This window comes from Merops nubicus, unplaced genomic scaffold (genome assembly GCF_000691845.1).
Source record: "Merops nubicus isolate BGI_N331 unplaced genomic scaffold, ASM69184v1 scaffold15002, whole genome shotgun sequence".
Lineage (NCBI taxonomy): Eukaryota > Metazoa > Chordata > Aves > Coraciiformes > Meropidae > Merops > Merops nubicus.
The window spans coordinates 20,390-36,309 of record NW_008595726.1 but is presented as its reverse complement, the minus strand read 5'-3'; the positions used below and the strand labels follow the sequence as shown (position 1 = coordinate 36,309).

Sequence of the window (15,920 nt, the reverse complement as noted above, 5' to 3'; positions counted from 1 at the left end):
GGAAAGAGTATAAAATCATAATTTAAGGATATGCATCTGTTATATATCTGTTATTATCTCTTGATAGCAAAGCCTTTTGTAAAATGTAACTTTATAAAATATGTAGTGGATTTTTATAGGCAGCACAGATAAGGAACATCTAATGTTTGAATTGTTGTTCTGGATCTGGACCTGTCTGAAGAGAATCTGTTGGCCTCTGTGAAATAAGTTGGTCTCACTACATTCCTTAAAAGACATATCTTCAATTCATAATTCTCTCCATCACATTGGGCAAAAACTGAGACAAATAATTGATGATGTCAACAGAGAAAGCAGAGGAGGTAGCTTTGCAGGAACATAGTTTGAGTTACCATGGTTCTCGGAAGGCAGGAATGAAGCAGGAGTTGGTGAAGGAGGGCCAGCACTTCTGTTGTCCATACTGCTCTGGTTTTGTTGATGCACATAGAACTTTAGTTTGGGGGAGTCACTATTTAGCCTTTGCATTTGGAATCTGTAAAGTGTGATGTAAATTCAGCTTCAGTTTGACTACTACATAAGAATTGATTAATTTCCAACTCCACCATTTTTTCAGAGGAAGGAAACAAAGGTTATGGACCTGTTTTTGAGGAGCAACCCATTGATACCATCTATCCAGAAGAATCTTCAGATGGACAAGTTTCAATGAACTGCAGAGCTCGAGCAATTCCTTTTCCTACTTACAGGTAACCTCTTTTGTTTTGATTTTTAGGACTTACATATTTTACTCAGTGAGTGTTTTGACTGTCAAAACAGATTGATACTAAGTCTTCAAAGCACGAGGAAATGGGGAGATTTGCAATTTTTGAGTAACAATCAACCTTGATTCATTTTGCCAAAACATCTAGACATTGTGGAAAACACTATATTCCTCTTGTGTTAAACGTTTTCAGCTTTTGAAAGGAATACTAATCCAGATGCAAAACATAAAAAAAAAAAATGAACTTTAAAAAGGTAATTAAGAGGCTGTCGTCTTAGTTTAGAATCAAGGCGACTGAGATTCATGTCATTGTTCTTCTTGATTCAGAACAGCTTTTTTTATCATATTTTACTCTGAAAGGAGGACTTTCTGTTGAACCTGGATATTCTACATCCTGTGTTGCTTTTGCAGCCACCATATTGTATAGAAATGCTCAAGAATCTGTCAAGTATGCTGCTGAAGACATAAAAAAGTTCATTGTTTCAACTCGTCTTAGGAGAGATTGACACATGACCTCTTTCACAATAATTGTGTTATTAGCAGAGCAGTTCTGCTTCATTGTGACATGTCGGGGCATCCATATGAGTTTGTCGGCCGTTATCTGCTCTTTACCTACAGAGAAGTGTGTTTAGGATTGTCACTGTTAAGACTGACTAATTTACAACCTAGTCATGGGCAGAAAACTGCTGCCATAATACTAAGGGACAGACTGAATTTCTTGCCAGCAGAAGAGATCCATTTCATTGAATTATCCTAACATCTGCCCCCAGTATTCTCCTGCATGTGTTCCTAGGCTCTGGCTTCCAGGACAGAAGAAGCAGTTGAGTCAGCTGGCCGTTCTTTTAGATGTTAGAGTATTGTGGTCAACTGTGGTATTCTCCCATGGAAACAGCTTGGCTAGTCTTCCTTACCTTTTGAAAAAAGATGCTTACAGGTTGTCTGTGTGTACAGAACCACCTGTGATTGAAGGATTTGAGGAGAAACTAGAATATCCCTTTTGAATACGATCCCTGGCTCTAGTATCTTTACGAGTTCCTCTGCGTGGCACTTTGCTGTTGCACTTGTTTGCTCTCCCCATGCTTGCAAAGAACTGGACGTGTGAAGAGATCAGATGCACTTAGATTTGGTGCCCTTCTGATGTAGTTCCCCATCACTTCCAGTCTGTCCAGAGATCTTGTCTGCAAGACTATGTAAACATACCATCTGTAGGGTGATTACAGGCTCTACATATGTTTTACCATTCTTCTTTATCTGTCATGGACTCTGCAAAATCTGAACTAGTAAAGTCAGTCTAGAAGAACTGCCTTGCACCTCCAGAGCAATTCTAGCTTGGAACAGATCTGACAATTAGTGCTGATAGCTGGTGTAGTGATAATTACAATACAGAGTAAGGCCACTTTTCTTATTTCCTGATGTCATTACTTAGGATAACTCAATATATTATCTTCATTTCTTAGCCCTCCAACAGTTCATGAACCAAAATTCTCCTGTCCCAGAGGTAGATAAGTCCTTCCTGCCAATTTTTCATTGCATCATAAGCTGTCCTCATGAGAGTTATTTCTAGGTGTTTCTGAATGGAGGATTTTTTATTTGTAATACAGACATACATAGTATGTCTCGCAGGGCTGAAGTTATACCTCTAAAATTCTACAAAACATAAATGTTATTTATGCATCTTGAAAATCATGCTATTTCGTTATGAATATTCAATTTTTTTTATATAGCACTTTTATTGTTTCTTTCTATGACAATTGCAATTCCAGCTTCCAAATGAGTATTCTGTATATTTCATTACGTCTTCATTAAAGAAGGAACACATGGGGTATGCACTCCCATTTTCCAACACTAATGCCTATCTTTTTTATCTTTTGTGACAAAAAATTACACTGAGAGAATTTTATGATATTTAAATGTATTTAAGTTGCATCTTTCCTGTTTGTGTTTAGGAAAGGTGCCGTTCCTTTCAAAGAAAGTTATGGGCTCCCTCTTGTGGTCACAATAGTAGGTATAAATAAAGATGAAAATCAAGAATACTATCTCCCACTCCATGTACTTTAACTTGTTTTCAAGTCAGTAGAAATCATTAGGGACCCGAGTTCCTTTCTTGTAGTCCTGAAGAGAAAGTTACAGTGACTCAGTGGAGCTTTACAGTAATTGTGTGTCCAGCAATTGTGTCCAGGAATTTTTTGATTGTAGTAAGTCTCAAAGCAGGTGTGCCACTGTTTTTGCACTGACTTCACTGGCACGTTAGGCTTTACAAAACATTTTCACCCCCTACAGCAAGTTTGCAAAAAGTTCTTAAAAATCTCCTTAGTCCATACTTGAAAGATTAGAGAGAGTATTTTCTTAGCCAATTTGGCCTTGAATAAGTGTTTGAGGATATGTTTCTAATCCCAGTGCTTGACCACTAGCTAGCTCATTCAAGGCCAGCTGCAGCATCCTTCTTCCATGGCCAGCAATCAAGTTTTAACCTATGTCACATCTGAAGGCTGAAGCAGACTGAAACTGTTATGTTTAATAGACCTATGGAACTAAAATCTGTGGCTCTTGCTGAAGAAAATCTTAAAACATATGTATATATAAAATTAACTTCCTGTATAGTTTAGCACAATTTATGAGTTATATTTCAAATCATTTCTTACCAGGTTTGTTTTTTGGGGCCAATTCTTACATCTGGCTTTTCTTTTTTAATAGGTGGAAACTCAACAACTGGGATATTGATTTAACAAAGGATCGCTACAGTATGGTGGGAGGCAGACTTGTTATCAATAATCCAGAGAAATCAAGGGATGCTGGAAAATATGTCTGTGTAGTGTCGAATATCTTTGGAACTGTCAGAAGCAGTGAAGCCACTCTGAGTTTTGGATGTAAGCCAATGTTCACGTCAAAACATAGAAACATTGCGGTTAGCTTGAAATGCCCAGCGTTGTACGCTGCAGTGTCTTCTGCTGGTGTGCTATAGCTGCATTACTCTGTAAAAACTGTGTCTTAAGTGCCTTAGTCTGCAGAGATCAACACAAAATAACTTCTGTAAGCATTTTGTATACTTCAGCATTCAGCTGACATGACGTCCTTCTCAATAAGTTATTGTTAAATTATGAATTGGAAAGACTTGAGGAGCCAGATCTTGAGATGATAATATCCAGACTCTCCTTAAATCATAGTAGGACCTGAGGGGAAATAGTCACAGCAGAAAGACACAAGTGGGGGTGTGTGGTGATGAGGCACCACTGCCCTGCAAACACAACTGGGATGCCTGCAGGAGGAAAGCATAGCACTCACCAGTAAAGTGTGCTCCCTGACTCCTAGGCCATGATGAAGACCCTGCTGGGGGACATTCTGTCAGCTTCATGAGCTGGCCTTGTGAATGGATGTGTATGCACAGACCTGCACTCTCAACAGATACAGGCATTGTGAAAGACTGAGGTACTACATGAAGCATAATGTAAAATTTTACTGACTGAGGACAGAGTTTGGGATTTTTATTTTATTTTGCCTTAAGATATTTTTTTTTCCCTTGGATAGATTTTTTTCATCAGACAATGAAAAAGGGAATCCACAAAATAAAAAGAGAGTAATCCTATTGTACTGGTGCCCATTCACAAAGCCCTGTGTGCCCTTTAATCCTAACATTAAGTGCTTAGTGTCCCTCTTGTGTTTCACCAGCCTCTGTGAGCAGAATTCACTCCTCACTGTATAAGATCAGAAAGAAAGTGAAAAGTTCCGTTTTCTCCAAGATGTTATAAGACTGTGAGACTACATATATCAAGAAAACGCAGAGGCCATAGTGAGCTTATGGATCATGGCATAGTTGATCTAGTCTTAGTCTGTGTTCTACCCAGTATATTTTCTAGAATGAATAGAAAGACAAGTTGTTATTTCCTTCTAATGGAGATGACATCAAAATTCAGTTTACAGGGCATGTACTCATTTACTTATACCTAAAGAAGGTATCAGTGGTGCCAGTCCTGGACAACCAGTAGGATAAAAACTATAACAATACCTTTAGCTACTTAAAATTAAACCAATACACATAATAGATGAAAAAAGTAGGATCCAAACAGTCTGAGGTATGTTTCCCTACCTACCAGGTCACTGACTGCATAAGCTAAACCTTGATAGGTAGTGTACTGGATAATTATACTGAACAGAACCCTGATATATAATATTTAAATGGTAGTAGGGGAAAGAGGCAAGGAATAGAAGTGAAAAGATAGCTGGAAAGTGATAAATACACGTTAAAAAAAAAAAAGCTACTTTCATTCTGCTTTACATTGTTGTATTTCTTCTCATTTTTACAATCACTTTTAAAAAACTTTTCCTTCCACAATCACTGTTTCTAAGCAATTGAATACAGAGTTGCTAAAACTGATATAGAAAACATATGGTATTTAGTGAAACTTTTTGTCCTTTGCTTGTCCAAAAAAAAAAAAAATTTGATTGAAAAATGGCAACAACCGTTTATGAGAGTTCAAAAAATTCTTGACCAGCTGTACATGAGCAAGACATCTTATTTTTGTCTTGCTATCAAATTTACTGAAATTATGGAATAGGAGCCACATTCTCTCATAAACTTCATGTCAATTAATCCATCTGAAAACTGTATATTTTAGCTGTTACACACATACTTCTGAAGGAGGGAATTTTGTCCTGTGTATTGGCTTTTTGGTGTGTGCTGAGCAAAACCAGAGAGGATAAACTGTTCTGTGTGCTGGGAAACAGTTGCAGAGTAGTAAAACAGCCATTTCATAGCAGAGAGGCTGCAAGAACAGCAAGAGACATTTCCATACTCTCTATATATTAGCTGTATGCTTCTACATGTGCAGTAATTATGCTAATTCTTTCATTCTAGCTAAAAATGAATGTCTTCCAATTAAGAGTTAATGGATCACACTTATAATTTTTGACTAATAACCATGTAGTGCTTGCGCAAAGAATATATCAAGACCCAGTCAGAGTGCAGAGCATTTCCTAAGTGGGAAGAAGGTATACAACTACCTCTCAGTAACTGTATGACTTCCCTGCACCTGCTGGAGAACATTCTATTTCAGGACTAGCATTAGGTTTTACATATACAAATTGCCTGTCCTATTCCTTCTCTATAAGTTCATGATGGCTGTCCTGAACTTTCAAAGGCTATTCAAGAACACTATAAACAAAATGTCTGTGCTTAAAATGCAAATGCAAAATAACTAAAATAACTCAAAAGCAATTACAGATTTTTGCTTTCTCCAAACTTTATACTCTCCATATGTAAAGCAGTATCAAATTAACAACACATTTCTTGCTAATGACTGAAGTTTTAATTTTTTCCTATTTCTGCAAGAGACTTTAAACACTTATCTGTTTCAAAGAAAACAGAAATTAATAATAGAGGAAAGAATATCAAAAGGTCTGCAATAATGAAATTGTTGTTTCCAGGACAGATCAGTCAGTATTTTGAAGATAGAAGGTAGTTGTGTAGTAAGGTCCATGTTGGCAAATGGTATGGGAATATATTCAAACTACTGCAGATGCTGTATGAATAGAGGTGTTCCAGCCTGTGTGAAGAGCTTCCTTGGCCTCGATTAGAAAAACTTGTCTGGTCACATAGCTGATACTTACTAAATCAGGCTGGTATATTTAATTTCAGGGTAAAAATGTATAAAATAATAATCAGAAGTCCTTAGAGTGGCCCATTGCAATGCCTACCATTTAGGTATTGGTCCAGTCAAGATTCAGTCAGTCACTGGAAAGATCTCTATTACCTTCTGGTTTGTTTGAGTTTGAAAGACTTTTCAGAGAGAGAGAGAGAGAGAGAGAGGCATCCATGTATTTGACAAAGCAATGCCATTTGCTTCCTAGGTTCTCATAGTCATTCAGTTCTGACAGCTGAGGTTGGCCATGGAGGAATCCTCTACCTGTACCATATTTATGTACAGATTTGCAGTTGTTGTTTATGTAGCAGTTGTTGCAAAGTTAGGGAATTAATTATTTTTTAGATGACAAAGAGTACCTACTGGATCTATCTAACTATACATTCATTTTTACAGTAGTGAATAGTCCCTGTTTTCTACTTAATCTCTTTTCGTAGGTAGCTGTGCCCCGACTTTTCTTTGTAGTTTCTGGCTGGCTGCTCTTGAACTTAAATTTTGGTTAGATCTCGGAGCCAGCCTTGGGAACTCAGTAGAACTGGACAGCTGCCTGCCACTGAAGGAGGCTGGAGCAATCTGCATGAAGTTAGCTGAGATGATTTCTGTGGTAGAATATTGCAGCCCACAGGGGCCGTATGCTTGGCTGTTACTGACATACTGCTGGTACCACAGTAGCATTCAGAGCAGAACTCCAGTCACGAACTCTACAGTCTGGCTGCACTTGGTGACCTGGGGAAGCTTCGCAAGAGACCTTCCCTGCCTCAAGACGTTTATAGTTTAAGTCCAGGCTGGATACTCAAAATGAGAGTGAAAAGAAGCAGCAAAGTGCAGTTATTGGCCTAGGTGAAGTTACTCATGCAGCTGTTGTCTTACCCCTGCAGGTATCATTACTGTTCTCCCACAGTCTGTGGTTGATGTCTAGCTCCATGGAAGGCTTGTTTATCCTTTTGTGATAGTCCCCTTACCCTGCTGCTTGGAAGTTGGTTTCAAGAGGGTCAGCTAAGGTTTCTCCTGGGATCTTAATCACTTCTGTCCCAAATCTCTGACACAGAAGATACGTCTGAGCTAACTGCTTACCAGTCTCCCAGCTGCTTGAGCTGTCAGGGAGGGCAACCAGGTGATTTTAAAGAAACCACTTTAAGTTACAGTAAAGAATTAAACTTGCATTTTGGAAAAAAATGTAGAAAAATAACATCAAATCCTCTTCCTTTCTCTTCTTGGGATTCCTTCTTCAAATGTAACTCACCTGTCTGCTTTTCGGGATACAATTCACACCACTTTTTTTTTCTGGCATTTGCAACTATGATGACTAAAATACTGTAAAAAAAACTTTATTGCACTTGATAATGGCAAAGTTAAAATGAGCAAAACTGTCATTGTGAGTTCTATAGGGATTTATCTGCTATATGTTATTGTATTTCTGTATTAATCTCTAAAGGGATGAAGATAGTAATTTAAAAATATTGTAGTGAAAAACTCAGTTTTTATCACACTGCCTTTTTTAAACTAGATCTGGATCCTTTTCCACCTGAGGAACGCTATGAGGTTAAAGTGCGAGAAGGTGTTGGAGCAGTGCTTCTTTGTGAGCCCCCTTACCACTATCCAGGTAATTCAGCTCAAAGTGCTTCATGTTCAACTGCTTAAGAGTAGAAGACAATATTTTTTTTTAAAAAAGGGTTTTTTAAGTTTTCTCAAACAGTAACTTAGATGCAGCTTGAGACTCACTGTTTAGACTAGCTTTCCATTTGGAATCTGTGCTCGTAGTTGACTATGTGTAAAGGATGTTGTTGAATTTGCAAATAGGTTTTGATACTACAAAATAATTACTCATACTAATCTGGATAATGGAGGGGAGACTTAGCCTACCACTCAAAAGTCACTGTGGCATCACAGACTTTCTGATGGCCTTGGGCAGGGCCCAGCTTCATTCCCCCTAATGAAGCTACCTCAACAGAAATGATCATTTGCTCCTTGTAAAATCAGGGAACAGCAGTAGGCAGCCCCAGAGGGTCAGAGGTGAGGTGACTTATGCTCTTAGAGTGCCCTTTTCTCGTCATTAGTGACTGGAGAGCTCTGCAGGGATTATGCCTGTAACTTCAAGCATGTGCCATTCTGCTGCGAGGGCTGAATTTGGCTGTTAGTGTCTCTTTTACCTTGTAAATTCATGCTCTATGTCTGAGTATTGCAAGGAACTGGAGAACTGCAACATACTGCTGGTTAAAATATTCTGAGGTGTTGTCTAAATCACAAGACTTAGGGCTTCCCAGCTTCTCAGTTGATTGAGGTCAGGATGAAGCTGCCCATCTCCTCCCACCACACCCTGGTTCCTGTGGGAAGGCTGTGCCCAAGGGGAGCTGTGCACACTGTAGCTGGGTCCCCAGTCATCTGCACTCGTGGCAGCAGCACCCCAGTGTTCCACATCAACAGGTATTAGCTGGCTGCTGAGACACGTGTATTCTCTGCCACGCAGCTGCCCCTCTTGAAGAAAAGGTCTATAAGCTAGAAATCAGAGTGAAGTACTTTATATGCAGACAGTATTCCCTGCCTGAAGTAGCTGATACAATTGCTTTCCAGTATTGACTAGAGCATATTTTCCTCCAGATGATCTGAGTTACCGCTGGCTTCTCAACGAGTTCCCGGTGTTCATCGCGTTGGACAAGCGGCGCTTTGTGTCACAGACGAACGGCAACCTCTACATTGCAAACGTGGAAGCATCAGACAAGGGCAATTACTCCTGTTTTGTGTCCAGCCCTTCCATAACAAAGAGCGTATTCAGTAAATTTATTCCACTTATCCCACAGGCTGATCGTAAGTGTTTATTGGATACACGATATATGTGCAGTGTTCTGTCTGTTTGTATTTTTATTTTGCTCATTCCTAACTACTTTCAGTTCTGTGAGAATTACATGGCAAGTTATAATGGCTGCTGCAGAGTGTTATTTAATTTTCCAGATACAGAGGTCCAGATCACTCCCAACCACAATGAAAACTCTGTGAAGGAAATCTCCCCAGATTCATTCACAAATTTCTTTTCATATCATTGAGATCAGAGTTCTCATCCCCAAAGTCCCCAGCTCTTTTATGTGATAAGCTCCTGTACTCATCCCAAAACCTTTAATATCTTTTCTGGTCTTGGCATTGGTTCAAAGGGTTATGACTGTCAAGCAGAAGCTTTATGTAAAACTTGATAAACAGCTTCAGGAATTAATTTTTTTTTTTCCCAGGAAATCCCCCATGAAAATGGAAAATTCTTTTCCCCTGCTGAAATTTCCGATCCCACAATGGCCTCAGGGCTTTGTATCTCATGGCCAATCCCCTAAGACACCTCTGTGACTTTGTGTTACTAGATTGTTCTCCAGCATTTCTCCATGCAAACTGCATGTTTTCCAAATGGTGACCAGGTTCCCTTTTGCCACTTCAGACTGTCAGTCACTGGAGTCTCATAAACTGATCTTCAAGATTTCAGTGGCTCTTTTATCTGTTAAATTTCCCATATTACAGTGAAGAACTGTGATCGAATTTGCATAATTACAAATCAGTAAACTTTTCCAAATTCTCCATATCCAATACTCACGCTTAGATATTAATCTAGAAGAACTTTAAGAGCAGACCTACAGGGATCACCAGCAGGTAGATTTGATTACATTTGCATCCCTGTGCCCTCATTAAGCTGTAGAGTTGCTGACTCTAGCTCCTTCAACTCTTACTAAGATAATGCTGAGCTTAAATTCCCAATAACTTAAAATATTCCATCCAATAAAATAACATGTTGAAAATAGAGACTCAGGCTTTTGTATACCCACATGCACAGTACATGATCACACTTCAGATTCAAGTAGGTAAGTCTAAGCAAGTTAAAGTAGTGTGCTGTGAAAAATACTAGGCATTACTGCCCAGGGAAATGTAACTAGTTGCTGAGTAAAGCAATTCTGCCCTACTATTAAAAGTTCAGTGCTGAATCAGACTTCATGGACAGCCAGGCTATTTATTGACTGTAAAGAAGCATTTTGTCTGGAATTTTAAGAATGGTTTTCTTGAACTGTGGAAGTTTTAATAGCTGTATTCCTTTCTGTCACACCTTTTCTGAGAATCTCTTTTTTCATGTTAGGTGCAAAAGTGTATCCTGCTGATATCAAGGTGAAGTTCAAGGACACGTATGCTCTCCTGGGGCAAAACGTGACACTGGAGTGTTTTGCTCTTGGGAAGTAAGTGTGTTTTTAAAGCTATTGTAGAGCACTGTTTGCTTTCATATTTCAGGGAATGAGAACAGATGTTTCATCATCAAACACTTTTTTATAGTCTGCCATTTAACAGCCAGTTCTTGAACGTGCTGATTTGTCCTTTACTGTACCTTTTCAAGTCCGGTTCCTGAACTCAGATGGAGCAAATACCTTGAACCCATGCCAGCCACTGCTGAGATAAGCATGTCTGGTGCAGTTCTTAAGATCTTCAATATTCAGTATGAAGATGAAGGACTTTATGAGTGTGAAGCTGAAAACTATAAAGGAAAAGATAAACATCAAGCAAGAATTTATGTGCAAGGTAGGTAGAACAATTTTATCCTTTGTGGTCTGTGTTGCTTTTGCTTATGTTGGAAGTATCTGTGTTCTCCCACAGATGCCAGTGCTGACTCACAGCATCATCCTGACACACTGCTGTTCTATGCTTGTGTAGTAACTGAACAAGTACTCAGTTTGTCTGGTTATGATAGCTGTATATACACCTTGACACTATTAGCATAATTGTGCATAATAGAAATTAGATCAATTTAGAGTACTTGAAGTGAAAAAACTTCCAGGAAGAAAAAGACACCATTAGGTTTTTATTCTTTATTGTTTCCTTATTTTGTTTGTCTTTTCTAATTGTCTTAGTTCTCTTTCAATTAGCTACACTCAATTCTTTATTCCTCCAGCCTCTGACCCTTCCCTTCATGCATTTAGTTAAATAAGGGAACTAAAAATATTATCTTGCTGCTCATAGTGGAATTACCCCAAGGAACCTGACTCCTTGAGTGAGACTTACACCAGCCACAAAACTCTGGCATGAAAAGGTTGTACCATAACATCTGAACTACCTTCAAAATATTTCTGTCCATTTTTGTTGACTGCACAGAACATTTTCTGGCTTAAGATTCTCAGTTAAGTGCTTGAACATCAGTGGGATAAATTCAAAAGTGGTGTGGGAAGGTTGTTGCTGGTTGTTACAGGTTAAGAAACATGTTTGTTTTGTAAAAGCTGGGACACTTTCAGTATTAATTTCTTAAATATCTTCTCTGCACCAAGAGAATATTTTTCCTTGGAGACCCTTTCAGTATATAGATGATTTTGGCAATTTCATGCAGTTTAGCATTTTTATGGCATTACTGAGTAATTTCCATAGGTCAGTGTAAGCAGTAGCATAACTTTGGACACTCGTGAAGCATTCTTTCAGTTCCCTATTTTCTTCTTACAAAACCAGGTTGAAGTTATTTTGAGTCTCTGTGGTACAACAAAAACATCTTGAGTTCACTCTTTCTTGTTCTGTGCATTGCTGAGTTACCATCAGTACTTTGTGTGGCCTCTGAAGTATCATGGAAAAAGCAATGGAATTAGTAGATTGTAATGGTAATTAAATATGTATCTGCCATATTTACAAGGTATTATGTCTTTTATTCTTCAGCCGCTCCCGAGTGGGTAGAACATATCAATGACACGGAGAAGGATATAGGCAGCGACCTGTACTGGCCCTGTGTAGCTACAGGCAAACCTATTCCAACCATCAGATGGCTGAAAAACGGTGTTTCGGTAAGTGTGTGGCTGTAATTAACATGGGATTAGTGGTTAGCTGATGGGAATAATTTTTTTTAACATGCATTATCAAAAGGTTAAAAGAAAATTAATTACAATTATACAAATATTTGCTGATTCCACTTGCATTAGAGATTTAAATCATTTTTTTCTTAAAACCTGGAGAAGAGAGGGCTCCAGGGAGAATTACTGTGACCTTAAAATATTTAAAGAGTCTTAACAAGAAAGATAAGACAGACTTTTTAGCAGGGAGTGTGACAGGATAAGGGGTAATGGTTTTAAATTCAAAGAGGGTAGATTCAAACTATATACAAGGAAAATAGTTTTTACAATGGTGGTAGTGAAGCACTGGAACAGGTTGCCCAGAGAGGTGGTATAAGCCTCATCCCTGGAAACATGCAAGATAAGAAGGTTGGATGGGGCTCGAGCAACCTGAAGTGGTTGCAGATGTCCCTTCTCTCTACTGGGGGGTTGGACCTTTCAGGGTCCCTTCCAACCCAAAGCATTCAGTGATACTCTGATTTTTTTAAAGTTTTATCTCAGCCTTCAGTTTTGAAATATATTTGTGCAGGCTATTTAATATTCAGCTCTCAATTATGAACTTGCCTTTTAACCATGTTTGGGAGATGGATATCCTTTTTACTCCAGGCCTTTATAAGGAAATTCTCTTTTCTTTTCTCTGGATAAAAAATGTCTGTCAGCTTCTCTCAAAAAATAATCCTTTTTACCACATTTAACATGATTGTGTCTAAAAATTTAAGAAAAAATGGTATCAGTAGAGACAAGAGAAGGAAGAATAACGGTGGTTTCCTATATCATACACATTTTCATATTTTTTCTAGTCACCAAATGGTGCAAAATTCCATGACTTTAAGTGATAGGAAGTTTAAATGAGCACCATTTGATAATTTAAGTTGATTGCATAGGCTATTTTGTTTAAACAAAGCAGATTTTCTGTCCAGGCATTTCAAAAACATATGCAATACCCGTTGCTTACACTGTATGATGAGCCGTTAAAGAACAAAGAGAACAGAAGAGGGCAGAACTAATGTTGCATCTGTTGAGCTGTGGTGACAGTGATCTTGGCAAGCAAACAAAAAAGACAACGTGGCAGCATTGTTTTGGCTGAGTATCTTAAGAAAAATGTGGGAGGTTGGAGGGAGAACAGGAATATCACCATCTGCCATATGGAGATGACTTAAACCAGAAAAAAACAATGCTGTTATCTAGCTTCAGTAGATATTACAAACAAGTAATTTAGCAAGCAGTTTGCATTGATGGTCCTTGCTGAACTTGGCTTTTACTGACAAAAATCTGCAGACTGGATTGCAGAGAGCAGTGTGTAATTCTCCAGGAATACGACGGAAGATTATGCTGTATGTTAATATTGCAAGGTGGTTTCCAAATGGAAAATAGCAAAAATACTTAAATTGTCTTGAGATTATAGCTTGTTTCTAAATCAGATAGTTTTTAATTAGGTATTTCATTTTGCACAGAACAAAGATTTCTTGTAAAAAGTCTGATTTAAATGTTTCAATAAAGCTGTACAGGAAAGATGATTCCTTTAATCTATTCTTTCTAAAAATAAATAATATTCTTGTAATATTCCACTGCTTCATGCACACCAGTTGACTTATATACAAGTTTTAAAGCTTTCAGCTCGATTTTCACAAGAAAACAGAAATTAATAGCATGATGTTTCAAAAGTGGATTGACATCTATTTATAATTTGCAAAATACTCAGCTGCACTTTTTGCATTTTTACACAGTTTTCTAGAAATAGATTAAGCACTTTATTTTGATTTACTATATTTTCCTTTTATATTAGAACAAAGTAATAGAAAATAGTTTATCTCCTAGAGGAATCTTCTGAAAAACTACTTCTTTGGGACTTGCTTTGACATTTTGCTGTCATAAAACAACGAACATACTGAACAGTGAGCACGGTGAAATAAATCTTATGTGCATAAAATCAGTGTAATTTTGTGTTTTTTATCCCTGAATCAGTAGGTTTTACATTATTATGGTCACAGTGTATTGAAGAGTAGATGTGTCTAGTGCCACTCAGCTGTGACTTTTCCAGAAAAACATCATTTGACACTGAATCTTTCTTTTTAAAAAGGTGAACACATTGCCACAAAGGCTTAAATGTAACATGGATAAAATAAAATCTCACTTGTGCCTGAATGTTGTGTGAGGGACTCTCTTCTGAGCAGTCAATAAAAAAAAAAATAATTAAAAAAAGTGATGTGGATGACTGTGAATTCTTCATCCTACCTAGTCTATATTAGTGTCTTGTTTTATTGATTTTGTGTTGTAGTTCCGGAAGGGTGAACTAAGGCTGCAGAGTCTGACCTTTGACGATGCCGGCATGTACCAGTGTATAGCAGAAAACACACATGGAATTATTTATGCAAATGCTGAACTGAAGATTGTGGGTCAGTGGAATTATTTATTTACTATTTCAGTTCTGAGTAAGATAGCAGTCATATTTGCAAGCATTGGTTTGTTAACAGATTCCTGTGAGGATCAATATAAGAACCCTCACTCGTTTTAGGTGAGGTGTGGTTTTTTGAGTTCCCTAGCTGGGTTTTGGCAATGACTTGAGGAATCAAGTTACCAGTTCATGTTTGTTGTATTATTTCTGAAGTTTACTTGATGCTGCTACTGTTCAGAGGAAGTGGCAGCGCCAAAGTGTATAGAGCTGCTGTCTAGCTTGTAAAACTGACAGAGAAATGTTTTATTTTTTGCTCACCTGTGCTGACTCCTCTGTGAGGGAAAATCTGCTTTTTTAGAAACCATGTAGTCAGTGACCAGGCCCTTAAAGCTCTTCCTTTTAGCTCTTCCCTTTGCGTTTGCCTTCTAGAACTCACTCAGACCAGCTGCAATGTTTGTATGCAATATGGCTGTTCCATCTGATGGCTGGATGTAGTTGTTAATCCATTGCATTTTCCTAAGGAGCACTCTGTTGAAAGTTTGACATTCGGATCTAGAGCGCTCAGGCTTAAGACAATTTCTGACATTTTCTCCTGATGTCATTAGAACAGGCAGTATGGCATGGCTTTCCTAGGAGATCTCCCTGCCGTAGTTGCCCGGGGTTCTTTCCCTCTCATGCTTGCCTCCAGACTTTCCCAAGTGCTGTTCTTGACTTCCCCAACCCACTGCATAACAATGCTTCATTCACTGTTCTTCTATTACTACGTACTCACTACCAGCCTGGATTACCCAGGAACGAGCACTTTTTGCATGCGTATTTTCAAAATTCCGTGTTGTAAGATGTGGATGTTTATCAGTTTTTCTCTGTACTGCTGTAATTAACTCATAGCCCTATTTCCTCAAGCTGTTCACACACTTGCTGGCATGATTAACAGTGATAGTATGCCAAGATGCAAAATAATTAAAAGCATTTTTTCTTTTACTTGGTTGCAAATAAAGATCAAATTAGTAAGCAAAGGTCTGACCTCAGATATGTAAGTGTGGTGCTTGTTACAGTCAAGTCTCATTACCCTTGTACATCTGAGAGTACACCTAAGGCCAGTCAGCCAAACACAAAACTACAAAGAGGAAGAAGGGCACAACCTTGAAATTGCTAGAGGGGGGTTCAAACTACTGAAAAGTAAACTCAACTGTTCTTTGGAAGTATGATCGAGTGAGAAACTTTTTACAGAAACTGGTCTCCAGGAATTTAAATTTTATTAGGACTGATCAAAAGGACTTTGAAAGGGAGGAACTTTCTATTGATTTCTGGGGACTTTGATCTCCTTAGATTAAACTTAGATGGAGGTT

At 38.2% G+C, this 15,920-nt stretch overlaps 1 protein-coding gene across 1 annotated transcript in view; it reads left to right on the top strand.

Moving 5' to 3' along the window:
* Positions 1-549: 549 nt before the first annotated feature.
* Positions 550-15,920, top strand: part of LOC103768997 (contactin-1) — a gene marked incomplete at both ends in the record, with an annotated part of 34,550 nt that continues 19,179 nt past the window's right edge. Inside the window, 8 exons of the mRNA XM_008936164.1 lie at positions 550-701; positions 3,410-3,582; positions 7,859-7,954; positions 8,950-9,156; positions 10,457-10,553; positions 10,709-10,890; positions 12,007-12,131; positions 14,455-14,572. Of these exons, the coding sequence (XP_008934412.1) occupies positions 550-701; positions 3,410-3,582; positions 7,859-7,954; positions 8,950-9,156; positions 10,457-10,553; positions 10,709-10,890; positions 12,007-12,131; positions 14,455-14,572 (1,150 nt within the window). The remainder of the gene's footprint in view (positions 702-3,409; positions 3,583-7,858; positions 7,955-8,949; positions 9,157-10,456; positions 10,554-10,708; positions 10,891-12,006; positions 12,132-14,454; positions 14,573-15,920) is intronic.